Source organism: Hippocampus bargibanti, linkage group LG04, assembly GCF_051943395.1.
Source record: "Hippocampus bargibanti isolate YZ-2025 linkage group LG04, ASM5194339v1, whole genome shotgun sequence".
NCBI lineage: Eukaryota > Metazoa > Chordata > Actinopteri > Syngnathiformes > Syngnathidae > Hippocampus > Hippocampus bargibanti.
The window spans coordinates 5,412,739-5,437,316 of NC_142737.1; the positions used below are offsets into that span (position 1 = coordinate 5,412,739).

General features: G+C 40.1%; 1 protein-coding gene across 3 annotated transcripts in view; it reads left to right on the forward strand.

Annotated features, from left to right (window-relative positions):
• Window positions 1-24,578, forward strand: part of kiaa0825 (KIAA0825 ortholog) — a 162,347-nt gene that overhangs the window by 62,301 nt on the left and 75,468 nt on the right. For all 3 annotated transcript variants that reach the window (XM_088993701.1, XM_088993698.1, XM_088993699.1), the window contains exons 15-22: window positions 1,177-1,319; window positions 7,239-7,418; window positions 12,256-12,486; window positions 13,603-13,907; window positions 14,627-14,733; window positions 16,758-16,902; window positions 19,366-19,515; window positions 21,983-22,077. In XM_088993701.1, the coding sequence (XP_088849827.1) occupies window positions 1,177-1,319; window positions 7,239-7,418; window positions 12,256-12,486; window positions 13,603-13,907; window positions 14,627-14,733; window positions 16,758-16,902; window positions 19,366-19,515; window positions 21,983-22,077 (1,356 nt within the window). The remainder of the gene's footprint in view (window positions 1-1,176; window positions 1,320-7,238; window positions 7,419-12,255; window positions 12,487-13,602; window positions 13,908-14,626; window positions 14,734-16,757; window positions 16,903-19,365; window positions 19,516-21,982; window positions 22,078-24,578) is intronic.

Genomic DNA, 24,578 nt, shown 5'->3' on the forward strand with positions numbered 1-24,578 from the left:
TTCACACACGTCAGCGTGCCCTCGCGCTTGCATGCATAGCCAACCACAAGCATACACACTTGGTGGTGTACACGCGCACACCAAGGATACGGCTCATTAACCGCAGCTGGCTGCAGCCTCTTGGTTATACAAAAGATGTAAGAGGGGAGGGTAGTGCTGTATATTCATGTATTTGGCTGTCTCCCAAATGTTAATTTGCTTTTAGCTGGCCACGATTAGAGCTAATTCCTTCCCGGTGCACGTTATAAATACAAGCGAGAGTGAAGGCATTTGCTTAGTAGGCTGAGGGACAATGAACGGTTTTAACCTTGTTGCATATAGTCAGCAGTAACTCAATGTTTGGGGGATTTGCAGATGAAATGTTTGTCATTCATTTCCGATAATGCTAAGGGACCGTTTAAAAAAAGTTCACCTGTAGAGTTGGATTAATGTATCTATCCAACTATCTATGTATCTCGATCTATCTAGCAATCAAGCTTTCTATATAGCTAGCCATCTAGCTAGCTAGCGATCTAACTATCTATTTATCTAGTTTGCTATCTGGCTAGCTATCCCTCTATCTCTCTTTAGCTATCTAGCTTGCTATATAGATAGCTAGCTAGATAGCTCAATATCTAGCTATCTGTATCTAGATATCCAGCTAGATAGCTCAATAGCTAAAAACAGCAATTACTTGAGTAGTTACTCAGTCCCAAAAAATACAAATGACTCAAATATGTACAGAAATGGAGCAGTCGTGTTACTACTGAAGTGATTAAAATAATGGATTGTCAATGTTATTTCCATTGAAGCACACATCTATTGAAACCATGAGGAATTAAATTTCAAAATCCCACTGCGGTAAAACCTCGTCCATTTGCATCTTTTTCTGTTTTATTCATTATGACCAAATAACATGAATTTGCTATTATATAATTCACAATTCAGGGTATGAGATTCCAGTTCTTCTGTCATTTCAGAGTCCTTTCTGTAGACTTTCCAAGCACTTTCCAGTGGGTAAAATTATAGAATAATTGAGATTCCACCATACTATTCAATTTCCTTCATTGTAGAACTCCGACATGTTTGATTTCTGTCTATCTCATCCACTCTGGTGAAACATAATCCCTCCTTTGTTGTCTCTCACCTGACACTGCAGAACTGTCATCTTGTTTTTTTCCATCTATCCACCCTCAGAGACGGCGGCCTTATGGGCCAGGAAGCCTGTGCATGTCAACTCCGACTGCTGACCTCTGACCCGGGAAGCAATCCCAGCTTGCTTCTACGAATCCTGCTTCACAGAGACTGTCACCTGCCCCGTATACTCCTGGAAAACTCTTGTAAGCCATTTTCTTCTTACCTACATGAAAGTTGACGCTTGATATGTGATACAGACTTTGCGGATGCTTGGTTATTGAAGCTGAGCGCACATATCAGAGTCGCAAAGCCTTTAATAGTCCCACAATGCGGAAATTTGCTCACACGCATAACTTTTGAAACAAAAACATTTTCAGACGAGATTTGGTGCATGCGAGCAAACGCTCTGAGAACTCGTCCCGTAACTTTTACAGGCATTAGATGTTCTCCATCTGATTTTATGAGGTTATCAGCATCATCATCTTTGCCATCATCATCGACATCATCCTCACCTTGGTCATCAGCGCCACTAAATCATCAAGAGTGCAGTAATAAACACTCAACAGACCCAAGCAGAGCACATATGCTGACCTTTAAAAGATTTTTGCATTCTTCTTCCTCTCCTCTGTACCGGCAACAGTCTAACCTTTAAAGACTGTTGTGCACTCGCACATTAATTCACATTATCCTGACCTCATTAATAACAACTTTCACAGCGCCTGTGCTCCTGGTCGAGCGGAGAGTCTGACTCGGAGGCGCTGGGATGCCTCAGCGCCGCCTCGTATATCAACGCGGGGAAGCGCTGACTGTTGCACGTTATCGCGGTGACGGCCTAATTAAGCGAGAAGTTGGGAGACCAAGGCTTGACTGAAAGCTTACACTACCGGAAGCATCCGCGGTGGCTTTTGTGTGTGTGTGTGTGTGTGTGTGTGTGTGTGTGTGTGTGTGTGTGTGTAAACAAATTGAAGATAGAAAGAAAACTAGCATATTTGCTAGCTTTTGGTTTGATCCAGCATTCACGGGCTGCCACGTTTGTGAGATGTGCACAGTAAAGTACAGTTGGGTTCATGCAAAATAAGTAATTATTTTGTGTAGTCAGTCAATAATTATTAGCCTTCCAAATAGAAAAATACAAATAAAACATTGAAACACAAGGATGCATGTTGGCCGCACCTTTGCGGCATTTACGCATTTTGACAGCCATAGGCGCAACTTTGTAACTCCACTCCGCCAGCACCGGCGCAAGTCTATTACGATTAGTGCATATTGCTACATGATCCACGCCACATATGACATACAGTGATACCTCGGTTTACGAACCCCTTGGCTTATAAACTTTGCGGTTTACGAACATTAAATTTATGAAAATTTTACCTTGGCATACAAACTATTTTTCGGGATACACACAGAGCTGCCACAATGAGTGATGTGTCGTTTGCGAATGAGCCCATTCTCCTAAAAGAAAATGGTAGCCGGCTTGTTTTGATCCTCTATTCCCCGCTCCCAGTCTTCAGTTAAAGCCACGTGATTGGTTAAGGCTTTTTCGTGATCCGCCGGAAACTGCCGAAACGGCGAATCGAATATTAATTCACCCATGGTGCATTGCATTATATACATCGAACATGGCGGATGGTTTTGCAATATGAACCGTTAGAACATGAGTAAAACTCTAAAAGACATGAAAAACGGGCAGCAAACTATCATATTTTTGTTTTTTAAGAAACAATCGAATAAGTCTGCGTAGGGTAGTGACAATTTCTCTTGTTTCTACTTCTTCTTCCTCGACTTCGACTTCCTTCGGGGGTCGCCCCAGCGAATCAGTGTGCTCAATCGAACCCGGCAATTTAGAACTATCATGCTCCAATGAATGTATTTTGGTTTATTTCAATCCATTTTGTATACTTCGGCAATCTAGTTAAATCGTACCACATCAATTTTTGAATTTGGCCCCCTTTTCAGACATAAGGAGGCAAATTTCCCCCCTTTTTTTTAATTTCCCAAACCACATTGATGTCCTTGGTGTTGCCATTTTCTGTTACTGCAGTTTGCAGTGAGCTCTGCTTTTTACCTGTTCAGCAATCTATCAAGTTTGTATTGGACATAATAGAAAACGCCACAATGACAACTCAAGTAAAATCAAATTATAGCGTGTCCCACAAGTAGTGGTAACTTTTTTTCTTCTTCAGAAGTTATCTCCTGTGCCATAATCAGAGAACCTGCTTTGTTCTCAGTCCTGTTTCCATGGACCGTCACGGTCCCATCACTGATACCCAGAACGCTTTCTCCTTGAGGACCAATTACCGGACAGATAAAAGATATAACGGTATAACCCCACCTAATAGACTGAGTTGGGCTCGGTTCGGCATTCTAAAATGACTTAGATGTATGATTGTGCAAGAGAGGGAGAAAAAGTGAACTTCACCTCTTCTTCTTCTTCACCAAGAAATCATTTCTTTTTTCGATGCGTGGAGTGGCCCATTGGTCAAAACAGTTTGCGTGTCCGAGTGCAAATGTGCATGGTTGGATTCCGACATCTGGACTTTGTATGTTCTGCTTGTGCCTGAGTGGATTTTCTCTGTGTATTCTGGTTTCCTCCCACACTCCAAAAACATGCATGGCAGGCAGACTGACCACTCCAAATTGTCCCTAGGTTTGAGTGTGAGAGTGATTGTTGTATGTCTTTGTGTGCCCTGCGATTGGCTGGCAACCAATTCCGATATCCCCCGCCTCGTGCCCGAAGACAGCTGAGATAGGCTCTAGCAACCCCCCGCTACCCTATTGAGGAATAAGCGGTACAGACAATGGATGGATAGATAACAATAAAAATACATAGAGAGATCATAAAAAGATGGTGTTTTGTATCTGATCTGCAAATAATGTTTCTGTACCTTCCTGGGGCTTCGTGAGGTCATTTTTTGAGTTAACTTGATAATAGGTATTTTTTTTTGTCGGATTTTGTCCATTTTTGGGGCAGCCCTACGGAGCCCCCAAGGGCACATCGAAGAAAAAAAAAAGTGTGAGATCTCGCAAATTTTTGCGAGGGATTACAATACATTGCATTCCCTCGCAAAACTTTGCATTCCCTCGCCTCGCAAAACTTTGCATTCCCTCGCAATAGTTTGCATTCCCTTGCAAAGAATGCAAGATCTCGCAAGCTTTTTTTTATGCGCGTTTATGTACTTCTGGTTTATCATCCACGTAACCGAAAACAACAAACATGAAGCCTTTTCACCCGTTTGTTCGTTTAATTGAGTTTTACTTTAAAATTGGTTTGAAATACAAAGAAGGGAATGCTAAGTTTTCAAAGTCAAAGTCAGCTTTATTGTCAAACATGCTAATATGCATGACATACAGCACAGATGTAATTAATGTCCTCTCGGACCCAGCGTGCAAGACATGCAAGGCACTTGTAACGTGGCTAAAAAAGACATACAATTGACAACAGACAATACATGTAATTTCTGTATGTAAATTGAGGTAGTGTCGTATGGAAAGTGAGGTAGTGACGTATGTAAAGTGAGGTAGTGACATATGTAAAGTGAGGAAGTGACGTACATAAAGTGACGTAATGTCGTAATTGCAAAAACAAACAACTAGAAAGGGTTGAAGTGAGGTCTTGTCTAATGAGAAATAACAAAAAATAGAGTTCAGGATGATCGTACAGCATGTAGCGTGTTTTGTGATGCAATGCAAAACTTTGCGAAATCTCGCAAAGTTTTTTTTTTTTCTTTGATGTCCCCTTAAGGGCTCTAGACGGCCATGAACCAAACCGCAATGGAAGAACACAGGATTGAATCCATGACTGCCGTGCAGAAATGTCATAGGCATGGCAGGCCATGTTTCTTCAGGAAGTATATCTTCTTTTGGGCCTTTCTCAGGATGGAATTGGATGGATTTGTACAAAAACAACACAAAAAGTGCACCGGGTTTCCACTAATTTACTACGGCTTACTTTTTTGCGATGTTAAAGTCTCACCAGACTCCTGACTGCAGTGTTTCACACCCCATTCAAATATCTGTCATTTCTGACAGACCGCTGGAAGTCTGCCACCTCTGGAGCACCGGGCCCTCTGCTCAGCAACCCCTGTCAACTTCACACACATCCTTAGTACACAATGTGTGGAGCGCGTATAGACATCTATAGGAGGAACACACGCACTTCCGTCAGCCTTGCGCTTCGACAGCTCCCCCCCACAAGGACACCCTGTCAAAACCTCTTCCCTTTCACTTCCTGTCTCCATGTGCTGTACATCCCATAGCCGGAGGGCTTTGATATCTGCTTTCCTTTCTCTCTCTTTTTTTTTTGTTGCCCTCTCAACCATTCAGCACAGATGTGAGTTTTTTTCTTCCCTCCCTAATCCACAATGCCTTTTGTTCGTCCATTCTGTTAACACATGTCAGGGTGAGCCTTGACATTTTCCTTTTTTTTGAGTGGGGGGGTCGAGACATAGTTTTGTATGATGTAAATCATACACCTCCCAATGGAATGAGATTTCAATGTGTGTATTTTTTTATAATGTATAAGGCGCACCTAGTATAAGGTCCACCTTCAATGAATGCTGTATTTCCGCTCTTTTTCCACATTTAAGGCGCACCAGACTTGACTGAATGAAAAAAAAGCGTTCCAAATGTAATATATAAATATATAACAGTTTTCCAAATATAAGGACCGCCGCATTATAAGGATCTACAGTAGAGGCTGGGGTTATGCACGATTTCTTCTACACAGGGAAATGGAGTGAGTGGGTGATAATAGTAGTTGCAAGACCTGTTGTGGCTCAATATTACTTCACATATGAGGCGCACCTGTGTATAAGGCGCAGGGTCATCTTTTGAAGAAAATCAAGGCTTTTGGGGTGCCTTATACACTGGAAAATATGGTATATTAACTCATTCACTGCCATTCACAAATTTATTCGGGATTAGAAAATATGACGGAAAGTGCCTTTCCCGAATTTTTTTTGGTTTTGTTTTTTTCTTGGTTGGGTGCCGATAGAGCGCTGGCCATAGCCTCTGGCAATGTTTTCTCCTTTCCACAAGGGGGAAGCATTTCCCCATTGTCCAAGTTAGCGCTTTGTTGCAGCTTCAGCTGTTGTTAAAACGCTATATAAACCAATATGTATGTATTGAATTGTATTTTTGACAGCTGCCCTCATTTCAAACTCAGATAACTCCAAACCAATATAACTTAGGAATTAACTATTTTTTTCTGATGAAAAAAGAGAGTCCAATGTTTCTTCTGCATTTTAATGTTTATGTAGTCCTAAAACTCAATATTCTCTGGGTCCTGGAATTTGAGTAACAATGACAAAAACCCTGGCACTGGAATGGACACATATTTGGTATGTCTGTGCGATAATAATATCTGTGCTCTGGGTGTTTGAATTCTATCCTTGCTTCGGTTTTGACAGTTTACAAACAGTAATGATGTAATGTAATGTTAAATTGTGTATGATGTACTCCTTGCTGTATGCAGGAGTATTTTATTCTTTTTTGATTTAACAATAATAATAATAATAATACATTTTATTTTCAAGCGCCTTTCAAAGCAAGGACACTTTACAGTCACAGACAAACATAGCAAAAAAACAGATACAATAATAAACAAAATACAATTATAAATAGAAACAAGAGATACAGCTACACAGAAAATGCAATTTTAAATAGGTGGGTTTTACGATAAAAAAATCTTTAAAAGTTGATAATCTTATAAAAAAGGAACAATCAGTGGGGCCACAGGGAGGGGTCCTCTGCCCCCCCAACCTGAGAGTAGGGACCTATCATAGCTGTGTCCGGCGCCACCATGTCTGGACATTAGGGATATATAAATGGGGCGATACGACCAGTCAGACTTTAGTTCGCTGACGAAGCCTCTTGGATAGGAGGCGAAACGTCCGAAACCTTCACTTTTGTACAGATGACGGCTGAAGAAACCTTCTCATCGATGGACCACTCCTGTACGACTGAGAGCTTACACAGACGTAATCTTATAAAGCGTTGAATGACGGTGAAGAACATGCAACAATAGTTAAATTATATCTTTTTTATCAATTAAAAATCATACAATCAGTTTTAAAAAATGTTTCGAAATACATACGCTTCTTGTTTCCTTCTTTCTACAGATTTTTGCCTTGAGAACCAACCAGAAATATCTCCACAGGAACGCAGAGCGGGAGATTGCTTCGTCGTGGCACTTTTCAACATTTTTACCCGCCTAAATGTCAGCCCCAAGGCCTTAACTCAGGTCCTTCAACCATACCTGCAGAGTCTACATGTATGGGAACATCTCTACACTCTGCCAGGTAAAGTAGCCTCCAGCTATTGAATAAAATGAATGCCTTTCCTCCACAAGGTCTTGTCTTTATTATCGCCCCGTGAATGGTTCTACAAGCTATTTCTAAAAGCGCCGGCTCTTGTTTCACACTGTCCGTCAAAGCTGCGATTTACTCTTGTAGCCTGGTGGCAGCGTCCAATGCATAAAGCTTTGCTTTTCCGCTATGAATATTTGGATTTTGCAATGATGACAATGAATGAATGAATGTATGAATGAATGAATAAAATCTACCATGTTGCTTTGTTTCTGTAGTCCGGATTGGTAATATTGATGCTTTCCTGTATTAGTAAATGAACCAAATCAACAATAACCACTAAATCAGACTTAAAACCTGCAATATGAACTGAATTTTAAAAATAAAGCCATGATGCAGATTAACTCATTCACTCCCAGACATGTGCAAAAATGTGTCCACTCCATTGCCAGGGTTTTTGTCAGTGTCACTCAAATTCCACTTTTAGGACTACATAAAGATTCAATGCAACGTAAGAAAAATAAGACTTATTTCCTAAATTATATGAGTCTGGAGTTATATGAGCTTGAAATGGGGGTGGCTGTCCAAAATACAATGCAATACATACATATTGGTTTATATAGCGCTTTAACAACAGCTGAAGCTGGAACAAAGCGCTAACATGGAAAATGGGAAATGCTGCCCCCTTGTGGAAGGGAAAAACCATTGCCCAAGGCAATGGCCAGCGCTATCGGCACCCAAGCAAGAAAAAACAAAACCCAAATAAATTTGTGAATGCTAGTGAATGAGTTAAATATGTTTCCGCCAAAAACCAAAATGTTTCTTTTTATTGCCGCACATTTTGATGATTTTGATCGTAGCCGTCTGGTTGCAAAGGAGGGACTGACGGAGGGACTAAATTCCATCATGATTACGAGATTTGCTCACTGTCATTCAACCATCATGTATTCCCACAGGCTAATTATTTTAATTGTAGGATTACGGCAAATCTTTGCGATGCCCTTTTTTTTTGGTTACAAGAGAGCTCGACTGATCCAGTTGGGATACCAGATATTCACAGATGGCAAATGTACATCAATGACAGATAGAAGTTTCCATACCTGCCAACTACTCCGGTTTTGCCGTAAAAACTATGGCTTTTATTATGTCATTCCGGGTTACGGGTTAATGATGAAAATTACGGTTTCCAATATTAAAAAAAAGAAAGAATCCCAAATCGTCAAAATAGTAAGTACTGTACTCAATGTTAATTCAAAACATGAGAACAGGTGATGGGCACAGTGCTAGCTGTTAGCTTCCTGACGATGAATTGCGCATTCGCGAAGTACGGGTCTTTCCTGGAATCCAGAGTGACAGCTCATTCCCGGAATCGAGACTCAAGAGTTATCGTAGTTTTTATCATTGTCGTGTAATGACATCTGCCGGAGAAAAGTCAACAAAAAGTGTGAAAAGTATGAGAAAAGTACAGTAGTTTCCCAAGCATTTCCGGGAGTTAGACTTCGCTCAAGAAAAGGCGAAACTGATGTGAGTTTGAGTTTCATACCTGTCAACCATGGCTGATAGCATCTCGTATAAATGATTACCATTCCCGAGTAAAAGTTGTAGTACGCCGTACATTATTTGAATTGAAAAACAAACAAACGCTAACAAGCGGAAATGCAGACACCTTACTGCACATGCGCAGTAACCTGGACCCCGGCGTGTTGCAGTGATACCTCGGTTTACGAATGCTTTAGCTCATGAACTTTTTGCCTTACAAACATTAAATTCGCGAGAATATAATCTTCAGAATCAGAATCAGAATACCTTTATTCGTCCCGCAATGGGGAAATTTGCATACGAATTGTTGCAATCTTGGCATACGAACTAGTTTTCAGGAAACACACGGAGCGCCACAATGGCTGGCGGACTAGTATTCGGCGGAAGGACACCGAACCTCACAGCTGAACAGCGCCACGGTGGCTGCCAGACTACTTTTCCACACCCCCTTTCTCTGAGTGCATACGTGGTTTTCTATCGAGTGGACACTTTTGCTTTTTTTGGGACCGAAAAAGACCCCACCACAGACCAAGGTAAATAAAACGACTTTATTGTATAGTACAGTTTATTTCTTTAATTACAATACAATAGCACATTTATTATCCATAAAATAAGATATATTTTGTATAGGTTTAAGGCTTATTTGGTCGAAAATTATGTTTTATGGGGACCTGGGAATGGATTATTCTCATTTTTAATGGTTTCTTATGGGAAATAAATGTTTAGCAGAGGAACTTTCTGCCTTACACACACTTTCTGAGAAGCAATTAAGTTTGTAAGCCGACGTATCGCTGTATGTGTTTAATTTTACTCCCAATTATTTTTCCCCAATTCAGAAGTTAATTCTACAGTATGCACAAAAACTGAGTCATAAAAATGCCCATCCAGAAATTCTAAAATCTCTTCGTCATCTGTCAACCTTATTGCGACAATTTACCTTTACCGGGAAAACTATTGAAATGTGATTAAGGCCTATTCCACCATCACATTCACTTCTTTTTATTTAAAGCCGACCAATCCATTTCATCTAGCCTTGAACGACCATCACAAAGGTAAATAAAACGACTTTATTATACAGGACAGTTTATTTCTTTAATTATAATACAATAACACATTTATTATACATAAAATAAGGTATATTTTTGTGTAGTTCTAAGGCTTATTTAGTCGAAAATTATGTTTTATGGGGACCTGGAAACAGATTATTGTCATTTTTAATGCTTTCAAATGGGAAATTAATGTTTGGAAGACACACTTTTCGCCTTGCACTTTCTGGGAACCAATTAAGTTCGTAAACTGAGATATCACTGTCCTTGGCTTTTCTGGTTTCAGAAGTTGGCAGGTATGAGTTTTACTCCTCCAATTTCGATCAAACACACTGTAGTTAGTAAGCGCTTTCAAATCAATACACGAGTCGATGCGATAGCAAGAAAGGTGAACAGCAAGTGACTTTGAAAAATAGGTCCAGGTCTCACCTGCCTGGGCGCAGTGCTTCGTCAAACAGCTATATCATTTTGTGTTCCGCTCCAGTCTTTTTCTATGGGTCTTGAGGTCGCACATTTGTTAGATGTCCCATAAGATTTCACAGCTCTTCCAATACTGCCAGCATACTTTATCTGTCCCGTAGCCTTTGCTTCTCCAGCGGGCTGCTATGGGTAATTTATGGCTGCCATACAACTTCATGCGCTTTGCTTCGCAGCTATCAATATGAGCCGGATATGAAAGGGCAGAGCAATGGAAGATGTACTGTACGGCACCTTGAGAGGGTACTCAGACTTTCACCGTCGGGCCACTGAAATTGATTGAAAACATCTGAATGTGACCGGTTATTACTTGCTTTATTGCAGACATTTTAGTTGAATATATCAGCAATCTAATCCCTATGTTTGACATTTATGTCAAAAGTAAAGTTGTGACACCATAAAAAAAAGTAGACTATCCCAATGGATGCACAATACACCGCAGCGTTATTCCGGAGGGGAATTCACCCCTGGTGTCAACATTATGAAGATTTGAAGAAGAGGTGTCAAAGTCATTTTTTTGCCGCAGGCCACATTCTAGTTCCGGTTTCCTCTCTGGGGCCGTTATGAATTTGGAGAAGCCATTAGAAGGTTTCATCCACTCCTCATATTACATATAGAGCGCACAACAAATTGGTAAATGACTGGTTTTCAATTTTGAAGTAATACATAATGACTGTTATTGTGGTTTACATGGGACAATTTGAAATTTTGGTTGGGACTTGAGCAAGCATCATGGAACTTGACATCCTTGATTGGCTTTTGCGGGCCGAACAAATGGTGTGGCGGGCCGGATTTGGCCCCCGGGCCTTGACTTTGACACCTGTAATTTGAAGGGATGGAACAAAACAAGCTATAGTTTTAGTAGTTAAAGTTGTGTGGTCACCAATTTTCCAAATCTATGAAATTACTGTTTATAGTGACCCCGTTGAACCTTGTTGATGGGTTTTAGGCTTTTTTTTTAACTCATTCACTGCCAGACGTGCAAAAAAAACACATGCTCTCTCTGTTACACATAGTACAAGTTAGATCAAAAATAGAATATATGAGTAAAACTTCACTCATCAATCATTTATTCACATTTCCGCATCAACTCTACCTCATTTAACTTTAGCTCATCCACTGCCAGACGATGTGCAAAAACGTTTCCACTCCAGTGCCTGTTTTTTGTCATTTTCATTCAAATTCCAGGACCCACAGAATATTGAGTTTTCAGACTAGATAAACATTCAAAGCAGCGTTAGAAATCAGAATCAGAATCAGAATCATCTTTATTGCCAAGTATGTAGAACACACAAGGAATTTGTTTCCGGTAGAACACGCTGCACTAGTATCGTCGTCAAAAAAAACTGCTAAGTTGCACTATACAGTTCCATTTTGGCTACTGTTGAAAGAGTTCAAAGAGTTAATGGCTTGGGGGAAGAAGCTGTTTAAACATTAGACTCCCCTTTTTCATCCCCCAAAAAGTTAATTCCTAAGTTATATGGGTCTGGAGTTTTATGAGCATGAAATGGGGACGGCTGTGGGGGAAGGCAAATGCTGCCCCAAATTCGGGAATGGCGCTCCATGTTATATTTTCAATTCCCAAATAAATTTGGGGATGTCCGTGAATGAGTTAAGTAAACAAACAACTGCAATCCTCCCAACAGCCAAAGTTCAATTCTTGGCTAGCGACTCAACTGCCCATTGAGAAAGTCCAGCAGCATCCCGTGGTGTTTTGCGTCTCTCAATTAACCTCAATGCAAGCCATTTTCTTTTTTTTTTCTTTGCAGAAACGATGCAAGAAGTGCCCATCGTAGTGGAATGTATCAGGGTATTCATCACCAAATCTATTGACACCATTCTGACTCACCTGGTTACCATGGTGACCTGCTGGCAAGCCAATGAGGAACCTGGCGTCGCTGTTCCAGAAAGCATCTTGGCTAAGGTGCCCAAAAGCTGGAACTACAGACCAGTGGAAGTACGAGGACGGGAGACTGGGAAGGGAGACTCGTTGTCTAAGAGTAAGCAAATAAAATTGTGTATTTATTTGTCCATTTATATAATGTTTTCTTTATTTATTTTCCAATGTATTATTTATTTATTTATTCATTTATTTATTCATTTATTTATTTAATGTTTCTTTATTTAATATTATCTATTTATTTATTTACCCACTCTATTTATTTATTCATCTGAGCAAGTTGCTTGTTCTGTAGCCACAAAGGGACAGAAGTCTTCTTGTTCCGGTCCCAAGCCCGGATAAATACAGAGGGTTGTGTGTCATGAAGGGCATCCGACGTAAAAGCTTGGCCTAAACAAACATGCGGATCAAACCTCTAAAGATGGAGGACACTGATTTGCTGTGGCGACCCCTTGAAGGGAAAAGCTGAAAGGAAAAGAAGAAGATTTATTTATTCAAATGATAATAATAATAATAATAATAATAATAATAATAATAATAATAATAATAATAATAATACATTTTATTTCAAACCTTTCAAAGCTCTCAAGGACCCTTTACAGCAGGGGTGTCAAAGTCATTTTTTGCCGCTTCAAATATTACATATAGAGCACACAGCAAATTAATGAATAAGTCGTTTTCAAATCTGAAGTCAAGAATAATGACTTTTATTGTGGTTGACATCCAAAAATATGAAATTTTGGCTCAGATTTTAGCAATCATCATGGAATTTAACACGTTTGATTTGCTTTCGCGGGCCGAAAAAAATGATGTGGCGGGCCGGATTTGGCCCGCAGGCCTTCACTTTGACACCTGTGCTTTACAGTCACAGTCAAATATTTATTATTATTATTGTTATTATTATTATTATTGTTATTATTATTGGATTTGCCTTTATTAGTCTCACAGTGGAGAAATCTACATTTAACAGCAGCAAAGTGATGAAAGGAATGAAAGTAGAAAAACAAAATACATGAGCTGCTGGAAAGGCAGGTTGTTTGTGTTGTTTTTGTTCTTATTTGTTATTTTATATGATTATTATCATCATCATTATTATTGTTATTATCATCATTATTATTATTGGTATTATTATTATTATTTTTATCATTATTATTAATCTTTTATAAGTAGCATTCATTTCTAATGATGCGCACGCTTTTAAATCTTTTCTCCACAGCTGTCACATCTCTGGCCATTCAAGCTATGTCCTTCATTTTCACCAACCTGCCGCTGGTTGTGTTGTCCTTGCCCCTCCCCATCCGCTACCTCTTCCAAGCATCGGAGCAACACCTTTCTCAGCATGTCCGGCAACTGCGCTCAATGGGCCTGTTGCTGTGGTGCCTGTTTAACTGCCTGATCTGCCGTCTCGGAGAGCCGTGCGCACTTGAAGGGATCAGCGGGCGAGCCTTGGACTGTCAGGCCAAGGATCGCCTGGCGCTGTTGGCTGAGTGTCTGCAGGCGTCAATCGGGATTCAACAGAAGGTAAAGGTGTTAGTAATGGAATAAGAGTCATCATGAGGGGCCTCTTTACCCAAGGTGTAAGACATAGATAATAATAATAATAATAATAATAATAATAATAATAATAAATTATTGACTCTTTCAAATAAAATTTAGTATTATTATTATTATTGCATACATCATTATTATTACTAGTAAATACATTATTATTATTATTATTATTATTGTTATTATTATTATTTTATATTAAAATGTTCTTAATAACCTCATAATGGTATTTATTATTATTATTATTATTATTATTATTATTATTACATAATATCTATTATGAAGAGTATAATAATACATACTATAATATTATCAGTATTATTATTATTATTATTATTATTATTAGTAGTAGTAGTAGTAGTAGTAGTAGTAGTAGTAGTATTTTGACCTCTGAAGATGGAGGTTACTGATTCGCTGTGGCGACCCCTTGAAGGGAAAAGCCGAAAGGAAAAGAAGAAGATTAGTATTGTTATGATTATTATTATTAGTAGTAGTAGTAGTATTATCATTATTAATATTCATATTATTTTAATAACATAATAATGGTATTTATTATTATTATTATCTATATTATTATTAAGTTTGTTGTTATTATTCTTAGTATGTTTGTTGTTATTATTCTTATGGCATTTTATTTATTTATTTATTTACTTATTTATTTATTTATTTATTTATTTGGGGGGTGTTCCCAGGGTGTGCCAAAACCTACAGTGCACAAGGTGCTTCAGGCTCTGGAGGAAAAGAGACCAAAGTGGATGAACATGCAGCTGCAAAAGGCCCGCAAACTCTGCATAAACAGGTGAGGGGTCAACTCGTGCTATTGAAACAAGAGGTTAAGGTCAAAATGGCTGTCACGTTCTCTAATGTGAACGTGTTCATGCATTACATAGTGCAGCATCTATGTAATCCATGTTGAATATTCACGCATGGTCGCGTTATATTTGGATAATTTGGTTAACAATGTTTTTTTTTTCCACAAGACATATTTTTGATGTATTAAAACTAAAATTGTAGTTGAAATACTTCAAATGGCGGCAAGTACACACTGACTTGTCATTTTTTTTTATTTGCCCCATTTTAAAAGATATCGACCGCATTTTCCGGACTATAAGGTGCACCGGAATATAAGGCACACCTTCAATGAATGACATATTTTTGTCCATATATAAAATGCATTGGGTTATAAGGTCAGCTTAAAAAAAAAAAAATATATAATAATAATAATAATAATAATAATAATAATAATAATAATAATAATGCTTTTATGTGTGCTTTATCGTGCGGCGAATATGCACTATAAAAAATAAATATATGTTGTTGTTTTTTTATTTAAAGTGAGTTGGACAAGTAATAAATCACATACTTGATGGAAATAGTTCTGGGGAAAAAATATTTGGTGTAATTTTTTTCAACCATCATAACCTGTCATTTCATCATAGATGTGAAGGTTGTTTTTTTTAATTTCCACTGTACTTTTCGATCAATGTTTTTTTTTCCTGGTACATCCCTAACCACTCCCACTTTTCGAAACAAAATAAACGTAACAGTGACGACATAATGAACACTGTGATTGTCACTGAGTTTAGTGACAAGTAGAGGGAAAAAGATGCATTTTCGAGTCAAGTGGCAAACACAAAAGATGGGACAGTGTGTGTGTGTATGTGTGTTTATGTGTACGTCTTGGGGGACAAAATGGAAGAGTCTTTATGTATGACCTGTCTGAGGCATTCAGCAAGATCATTACTATTCATTAAACTAACCTTCAGAGGGAAGTGACGAGCGGCTTGTAAACAGTCCCGAAACAATGTCTGAATAAGAGTGTGAGGCAAGTAGTGCCTCCGCAAAAAAAAACCTCACCCACTAACACTGCATGAGGCTACACACTCGCGCATAACGACAACCGTTTAAACTGTCTTTCAAAAAAAAATGTCTGTCCTCCCAACCCGTTGTCAGCTTTCCTTTACAATCTTGACCCCGCCCGCCTCTCCTGTAGGCACCCACCTTGTCTTTGCAAAGTAATTTGTAGAGGAGAAGATTATTGTTCTCCATCATGGTGACCCTGGCTGGGTTGACGGGATGCATACACAGATGAAGATGAATGTAGTTATTCCTTGGCGGAGGTCTGCCTCTTTCAGGGCACATTGGCCCTAATGACATGATTGATAGGCTGTCCCAAATCCGGAGGGGCCTTCATTAATCACCCCCCTGACTGAATCCAATCATCTGCTTCACCTGCACAGTGATGGACAGGAAAGGATACACAGCGCAGGTGCTGACACGGATGCACAGCCACCCGTCCCAGACAATACGACCGCTGGGGACGGCGGGCGAAGGGACGGACGGGGGGGAGGTGGATGGACAGGACGGACCCTCGCTTGCTATGCCACCCTCAATGACCGACTGACAGGCTGCACTATTCCGGACTCCTTATAATTACAAAGTAGCAAGAGAACAATGAATATGCAAAGGTTTGATGGACGGTAGTGGTGCATCCATCTGTATAAGAAGGCCCGGAAAATGATTGGGACATTTGTCAGGGATGGGGGACTGTACATGCGTGAGGACCTTGACATACAATTACAGATGCACATAGCGGGCAGGACATGCTGAAGACATGCACAAATCACTTTTTAGCAGTGCTGAAATGCTTTGCTAAAAATTCCTAGGCTGCCTTTCACTAAAAGTTGTGAAAACAGCGCAAACATCCGCGATCGATTCAGTCACTTGCTTCCCGCCGCTCTTCTCTGACAAATCCCAGACCACCCCACTGGTATTTTTGCCGACTCATCACTTTTCCTACTCAACCCCTCTTTCCTCTCCCAGCGTCCACGAGCGAGGCAAGGAAAGCGAAATGACCGACGCTGAACTGACCGAGCAGAAAATGGGCCTGATGGTACTGGAGGTCTGCCACAAAGCAGGGGGCAGTGACGACCTGAGGCTCATCCATCACATCATCCAAGGAAATGAGGTAGGGAAGCACTCCCTCTCACCAGCACGTTAGGCGGCCGCTGGTCCGAGGAAAAAGGGAGGTTTTGGACCTAAAGCGGGGGGGGGGACTCTGCCTCCTTCCCCTGCATCATCGTCTGTAGTTCAGGTGACCTGAAGGCTGTGTACGACTGCAGTGATTCCAGATGTAACACACTCACCACATGGAAGACCAACACTATTTTTACAAATGAGAGTATTTTTATTGACTCAAATTGGTTTCTTTTAATTCTGATGTTCCCATTGGATACTTGCGGGGACAGTCATAGTCTTAAAAATGACTTTACAGACTATGAGATGACAGTGAAAGAAGTCTAGCAAGACAAAGCCACTAAAACTTTCAGAGTGCGCTAAACGTATGCTGTTATAAAATTAGGAACTGGGTTTACAATTATCCTTCAATCTACAGTGTAAAACGTTGCATTTGTAATACAGCTCTTGCCCAACATCTTTTTTGATGGTCCAGAATTACCCTTTGTGTAAGCACAGAGTATCAAACACATACCTCCTTGCTGGCCATTGAAAAAACTTAAATAAGATCTTAAATAAAGCTCAAAAATGTATACGACGGCAGTAAAGGTGATGTCTGAGTAGGAATGATATGCTCCCTCTGACGAGTACCAGTCAAAACTCGAACAAAAGGATTGTAGACCAACTAGAGACGCTTAATGGAGGATTGGTTGACTCATTCAAATAAAATGTATTACAGTAAAGTCTCGTTATATCGATATTCAAGGGAGTCCGAAAAAATATCGATATAACCGGGACTATCGATATATCCGACCCTGTTTGCATGTAATTTTCCCCGTGCGTGCATAGAAATAGTATCGATATAACCGGGACTATCGATATATCCGATATCGATATAACGAGACTTTACTGTATTATTATTATTCATAATAATATTATCGTCATCACCACATTTTACATCACTCACCTCTTTTTGTCCAAATACACGCAAAGCAACCAAATAAAGTAAATCATACTAAACAAAACATAAAACCAAATCATTAAAATATAAGTTTTATGCTTAAAATAATTTCCGGACTACAGGGCGCACCTGATTATAAGCTTCACCCAGTACATTTTTTAAAGGACAAACCATTTTGTACATACATAAACCGCATGTTTATAAAGAAAGATGTAACACCGAAAATGTTTTCAAATTTTTAAGAATATACTTTAAATTTTCTTTTGAAACAGTGCCTGTTACGCGGCAGCAATACAACATGCATTACGGTAGGAACACAAAAAACATGCCGGTACAAGGGAGACAAGGCAGCAACACGTTAGCACTCGCGAACAGATCTGGGTATAAAAACATACGAAGTCACTGAGACACGGAAGAAATACGTGAGCAAAAGTTGCTCTTTGCATACGGCCAGTTTTGGTAAACGATTTCTCGCCACTGGTTATCCAAACCTCCGATTCAACTCGGAGGGCCACTTTAAATGCATGATTCGCATGCGTAGTTACCGTGGTTAGATTAATTTGCGTCTTCCTCGGCACATATATTCCCCATGCCTCACTCTTACCTTTAGTGCTCGAACGCCCCATGGCGGCTATTAGAAAAAAATACATACATTGGCCGCATCATTGCATAAACCGCAGGGTTGAAAGCTTGTTACAAAAGTCGCAATAGTCCGGAAATAACAGTAAATATTGTCAGGTATTCGTCTTCAGACGATCCACGGGTGACTGGCAGCTGTTGCTTTTGAGCTATCCCACCTACTTTCATATCAATCCATTTAGAAGAGAAAAGCTTAGGTCGTATTATTTTCTAATATCAATTCATTGTGTGTTCACTGGTTTAGTTACCCAACTCTCCAATATGTAACGTTCGAGTGCTTTGGGTTGTAGGACTCCCCACTTTTTATATTGGTTAACTCATAACCGTGACTTATGACAAAGACAAATAGCAATTTAGTCGCTAGACAGTTATATGAAGTAAGCGGCCTTCGCTGACCGTCAGGTGCATATTTACCGTTCCCGAATCTTTGATAACAAATTGTCTATAAGGGATACAGCTTGAAATAGCAACAACACGTGTGGCATGTACAGCAGACTCCTCTTGATGGATTCCGTAAAACAGCAATAACTCTGCATGGAAATGTGATAGAATGTGAATGGGCTACCGGAGGCAGGCTGTATAGGTTTTCTGGAACGGCTCCACCTTAGCCAAGGCTGAGACGAGAACACTCAGGTCAGGGACACTCTGAGCTAGCGGTGAGATGGAGGCGAGAGGAGGTTCACAAGTCGTGTCAAAGTGACGAATGAGAGTGCCAAATTCACAACAGGACATCCACGGGCGCCGTAACCATACACGTAGTGTGACTTTGACATTTATTTTGTGTTCTTGTACAACACGACAGCTACCAAATTATTTTGGTGACCTCCTTTTTCTGTTTTTGGTCATCTGAAATGTTTACTTGTGTTTGGTCCACAGGATTTGTTGATGTCAAAATTAAATGGGGACACGGATTTGCTCTGTGATACACGTCACGTGTTGAGCTTCGATGTTGGTGATCGTTTGAGGACTACCAAATTCAACCCCATGGAGCAGTTTGATCACATTGGCAAAAAGAAGATGAATCAGGTTGGTAAACAGATGTTTAATATATCACTCTTTTGTTAAAGAGTTGACAACATTTGCAATTTATGGTATTTGTAGAGCACATCCACAGCTCCGTAGAAAGTACTCTACATGGAGAAAATATCATATATACAAAAATTAACAATAGACTAAAAACAAAGACAGTAGAAAGCACAAAAAAAGTCATGCCGAGTCAAAAGCTAAAGAATACAAAGAGAAGGACCAATAACGGAAAATGCTGTGTCCCCATCTGAGCCTTCCTTTAGTTCTTGGTCTGCAGACCTGAGGCATCGTTCGTTGGAGGGGTGGAGTAGCTCAGAAAGGTAAGGTGGAGCACGGCCATCTAAAACAAATAATAGAATCTTAAATAAAAAGTTATCGGGAGTTAGTGATGAAGACGTATGAGTACTACTAATAGTAATACATTTTATTTCTAGCGCCTTTCAAAGCTCTCAAGGACACTTTAGAGTCACAGACAAGCATAGATACAATAATAAATCAAATACAATTATAAATACAAACAAGAGAGAGCTACACAGAAAATGCTATTTTAAATAGGTGGGTTTTGAGATGGGATTTGAAGGTGGGAAGAGAATCGATATTACGAATGTTGGGTGGAAGTGAGTTCCAGAGTTTGGGGGCAGAGCAGCTGAAAGCTCTGTCCCCCATCGTGCTGAGACGGGCAGGGGGGCACACAGAGGTGGAGGGAGGAAGAGGATCTGAGGGAACGAGAGGAATAGAAATTTGAAGAAGGTCAGATAGGTATGGGGGGCAAGGTTATGGATAGCTTTAAATGTGAAAAGAAGAATGAGTGATATACTCCCTCTTATGAGCACCAGTCAAGAGTTGAGCAGATGTATTCTGGACCAACTGGAAACCCTTAATGGACGATTGTTTGACTCTGATGTAAAGTACAGCCGGGATGTGACAATGGCATCGATTACGGTTTCAAAGTGCCCTATCTTTAGTTTAGTTGGTTATTAAATATATTGTTGCCAAATCTTTCTCTGGATCGCCTATTCAATTCATTTTACTTGTATAGCATACGTTAAAAAAATCATATTTTTCCCAAAAACTTTCTACTATGACTAGGTGCTAATATGCTAGCAAATCGGCTAATGGCTTTCAAGATGTTTCTGGTGAGATTCACCGAGCCTGTTTCCTAAACAGGTGGCAACAGTTTGACTGAATATTTGTACTTACATCTGCCCACATTTGTCAATTGCCACCGTTGTCCAGTTGCGTTCACAAGCATGTGTTCATCCAACGCCTTGAATATTTACTCGTTTTTATTTGCAGAAGAAATCTACAAAGGCGTCATTTTGACTGAGCTTCATTTTTTCATCTGCTAAAAGCAAAGATGCCAACTGGAGTCTCCCGGAAAAATGTGTACGGCTCCTGACATTGCGGGCATCTAATCCTCTTGATTTATTAGCAACAATGCATCCTGAATTGTCAATGTGTGTTTGTGTCTTTTGGCCACTGCACATTGATGACGTAACACATGCACTCCATATCTTGGGCAGTGCACACACACACACACACACACACACACACACACACACACACACACACACACACACACACACACACACACACACACACGCACGCACACACACACACACACACACACACACACACACACACACACACACACACACACACACACACACACACACACACACACACACACACACGCACGCGCGCGCGCACACGCACACACACACACCAATTTTTTATTTAGCGATTTATTTTCCAATTGCCGATTTTCGCCCAGCTGTTTGTATTTTGCAATACATTGTCCCGTTTTCAGCCCTATTACAGGGTGCTGAATAGCTCTGCATAGAAACACCTTATTAAGAGAATGATTAAAACGACTTCTCCACTTTGGACGCCTATGTACTTTATCAAGTAGATTGGAGGCAGGAGGGGGGCGAAGTCACATCCATCAATCTTCCATGACGAATGATCAGAGAGAGGATGGATGAATGAATCCCGTTCTCCTCCTTTTGTCAATAAAGCTCAGCCTGCAGTTAGGAGTGACATTTTGGCAATCAAAAACACTGCGGTTTTTATTTGCTTTGCCAATCTGGTGCCGGTGCCAAGTGTGTTAATGCTGTGTGGAGAGAAAAAAAAAGAAGAGAAAAATGGGTGCCGTTTTGGAGCTTTTGGAACAACGGAAGAGGGAAACAAAAGCAGAAGAATGGGAAGATGAATGACTCGCTCTCCAAAATTGATTCATCTTTCTATATAGAATGACAACATCCTCTCAAATTGATTCATAAATTTATCGCTTAAAAATAAAGACAAAATATTCCATGAATTTAATAAATGGCTTGGTGTTTATGGATGGAATTTGGACCCTTCCCATCTTTTTTTGTTAGTAGATCACAGTTGTATACTAATGTGCTGATGCAATTCAACCTGGCTCATATCAAAAGTGTGTTTTTTTTTACTCATTCATCTACAGGTTGCAATGGTTGAGTGGGCGTGGGAGTGGACAAAGCTAGTGCCGGCGTATCAGGACATGTGTCAGATCACCTTCAAAACTCTGCTGGCCAACAGGTAAACTGCTAATTCTGAATTTTATACGTATGAACACCCCAAACTGAAAGTGTACATGGAGGCTAGTAATGTCGGGTGTATCCCAAGTTACTGTATTTCTGTATTACTGTATAAAAGCCTTGAATTCTTTCGAAAGATGACCATACTACTTATTATCCAGTGTGCCTTATACATACATGGAAAAGGTTTTGAGCAGTGGCGGGCCGTGCATGTCACACCTAGGCCTTCCGTATTGCTATGTCTGAATCACTCCACAGCTGCGAGTCATTGGTCAGGAAATAATTTGTGACTTGAAGAAACTTAAGAAAGACTGTCATGAAAGTGTTCGAATTTTTACTATAAACGTGTGGATTCAACCTCATAAAATTACAATATTATTTGCTATTTTTGCTAGCTTCTGAGCTGACCAACTTTATTTAATGATGTCCATCTATTTTTGAAAAGTCCATCTTGAAAATGGCTTTAACAGCATATATCAGCAACCAAATCCATTTCTTCTCCTCCTTCAGCTATTAAATCAACACAAAAATGTATTTGCTGAGGCAGCTCGCTACAGATACAGTGTGCTACCTCTGGCCAGTATGCACTTATCACTAGTGGCTAGTGAATATATATATATATATATATATATATATATATATATATATATATATATATATATATATATATATATAATTCACATTAGTCTGTGATTCAGATATTTTAGGCCAGCAGAGAAGTCCTACCACTGGTTTTAAGATATTGTTATTTGTTGAAAGTGTGTCTTATCATGCGGTGCGCCCTAATGTCTGGAAAATACGGCATTTAGTTGACTGAAGACAGTTTAGGTTGAAACCGTGACAAGCGGGCAAATTTGTTGAGAGGATGTTCTTGGCTTTTGACATCATGTGATTGACTTCACACCAAGTCCACCAATGTCGGTCGTCCAATCCTCCTCAACCGGGTTGTCCTCTCCTGTTCTTGTTCTGAAACAGGTATAAATATGTATGCAGGTATATGTGACAGATATTAGATGGCAATACTTCAGGCTTTTCCCCCGCGCTCCATTCCCAGCTGTCACGCTGCCAGCGATCAGGGAGCCATGGGGCTACTGCACCTTGTCGCCACGCCTACGCTCAATCCATTCTAAATCACTGCCATTGTAAAACGCACGTACACACACACACACACACACACGCTAGCGCGCCCACCTTGGTAACAAAAGGGCAAGCTCTGCATCTGCCAAGGACACGGGTCTAATAAGGGTGAAGTGTACTGCTCGGCGCTGTGCTATGATGAGCTTTGTCTTCTTTCGGGAGTCTCTGTCCCTTCCTTTGCACACCTATACAAACACAGACAATGACATTCTCCCTTGCCGGGTCGTCTGTTTTGCTCTATGCTAAACAGTTCCTGTGTTTTTTTCACCTGAATCAAATTGTCAACAGAGGGTTTCACTTATTCATGCGAGTGGGAAAGAATGGTACCAAGGAGATACGATGAGGCATAGGCGTGGGAGGGGGTAAAGGTTGTATAACTCAACATACTCGCACTGTATCAAGTGTCCGTGAATGCTTTCATTTGTCTTATTAGTCTGACTTTGTTCAGATGAGAAGATTTCATGGAGGATTGAGAGAATTTTTTGATGGAATGCCATCAAAGAGCATTACGTCTGTACGTCAGTCGTACAGGAGTGGTCCATCGATGAGAAGGTTTCTTCAGCCGTCATCTGTACTTCTTTGAAGGTGTCGGATGTTTCGCTTCTTATCCATGAGGCTTCGTCAGCAATTTTCGCTTCATCAGCGAACTAAAATGACAAAACATTTTAGTTCACTGACGAAGCCTCTTGGATCAGAAGCGAAACGTCGGACACCTTCAAAGAAGTACAGATGACGGCTGAAGAAACCTTCTTATCCATCAAAGAGCATGGAAGTTAGTTGTCACTGCTGTAAACTGTCAAAAAGTCTGTAAATTGTCAAAACTCCAGAAAAGCTCCAAAGGCAAGGCCAGTTGTGGGTTGAGGCGTTGGTGTCAGATGAGTCAATGTTTGTTCCTGCATCTTAAAATAAACACTTTCTATTTAAATGCAGACTGAAGTACCCTTGACTCTGTCCTCTGGGGCGTCACAACAAAGGTTTTTTTTTTTCGTCCTATCCAATCGGTGTGACCTTGTGTCCTGAAAGGTTTTCATATCAGACTTGTACTTTTGAACAGGGCTATTTTATTTTTAACAAGCCTGACACTTTTTTTGTTATATATGTTAAATATGTCCTTCCTGAAAAACTACACACACCTACTTTTAGAAATTCTGCCTAAATCTTTAAAGGCTGAATGTCCTTGGTGAATAACATCACCACGTTACTCCGTGGCACAAGAGGTCAGTTCAATGAACACCGAAGGCCCTCTGCACATTGAGTACCACAGCCCGTCTGACAGTAGTTTTGTTGCTGATGAAATACTTTGAATCAGAGGTGAATAGCCCATCAAAAATTGAATGAGCTGTTACGACAAAACTGACAAGGTGT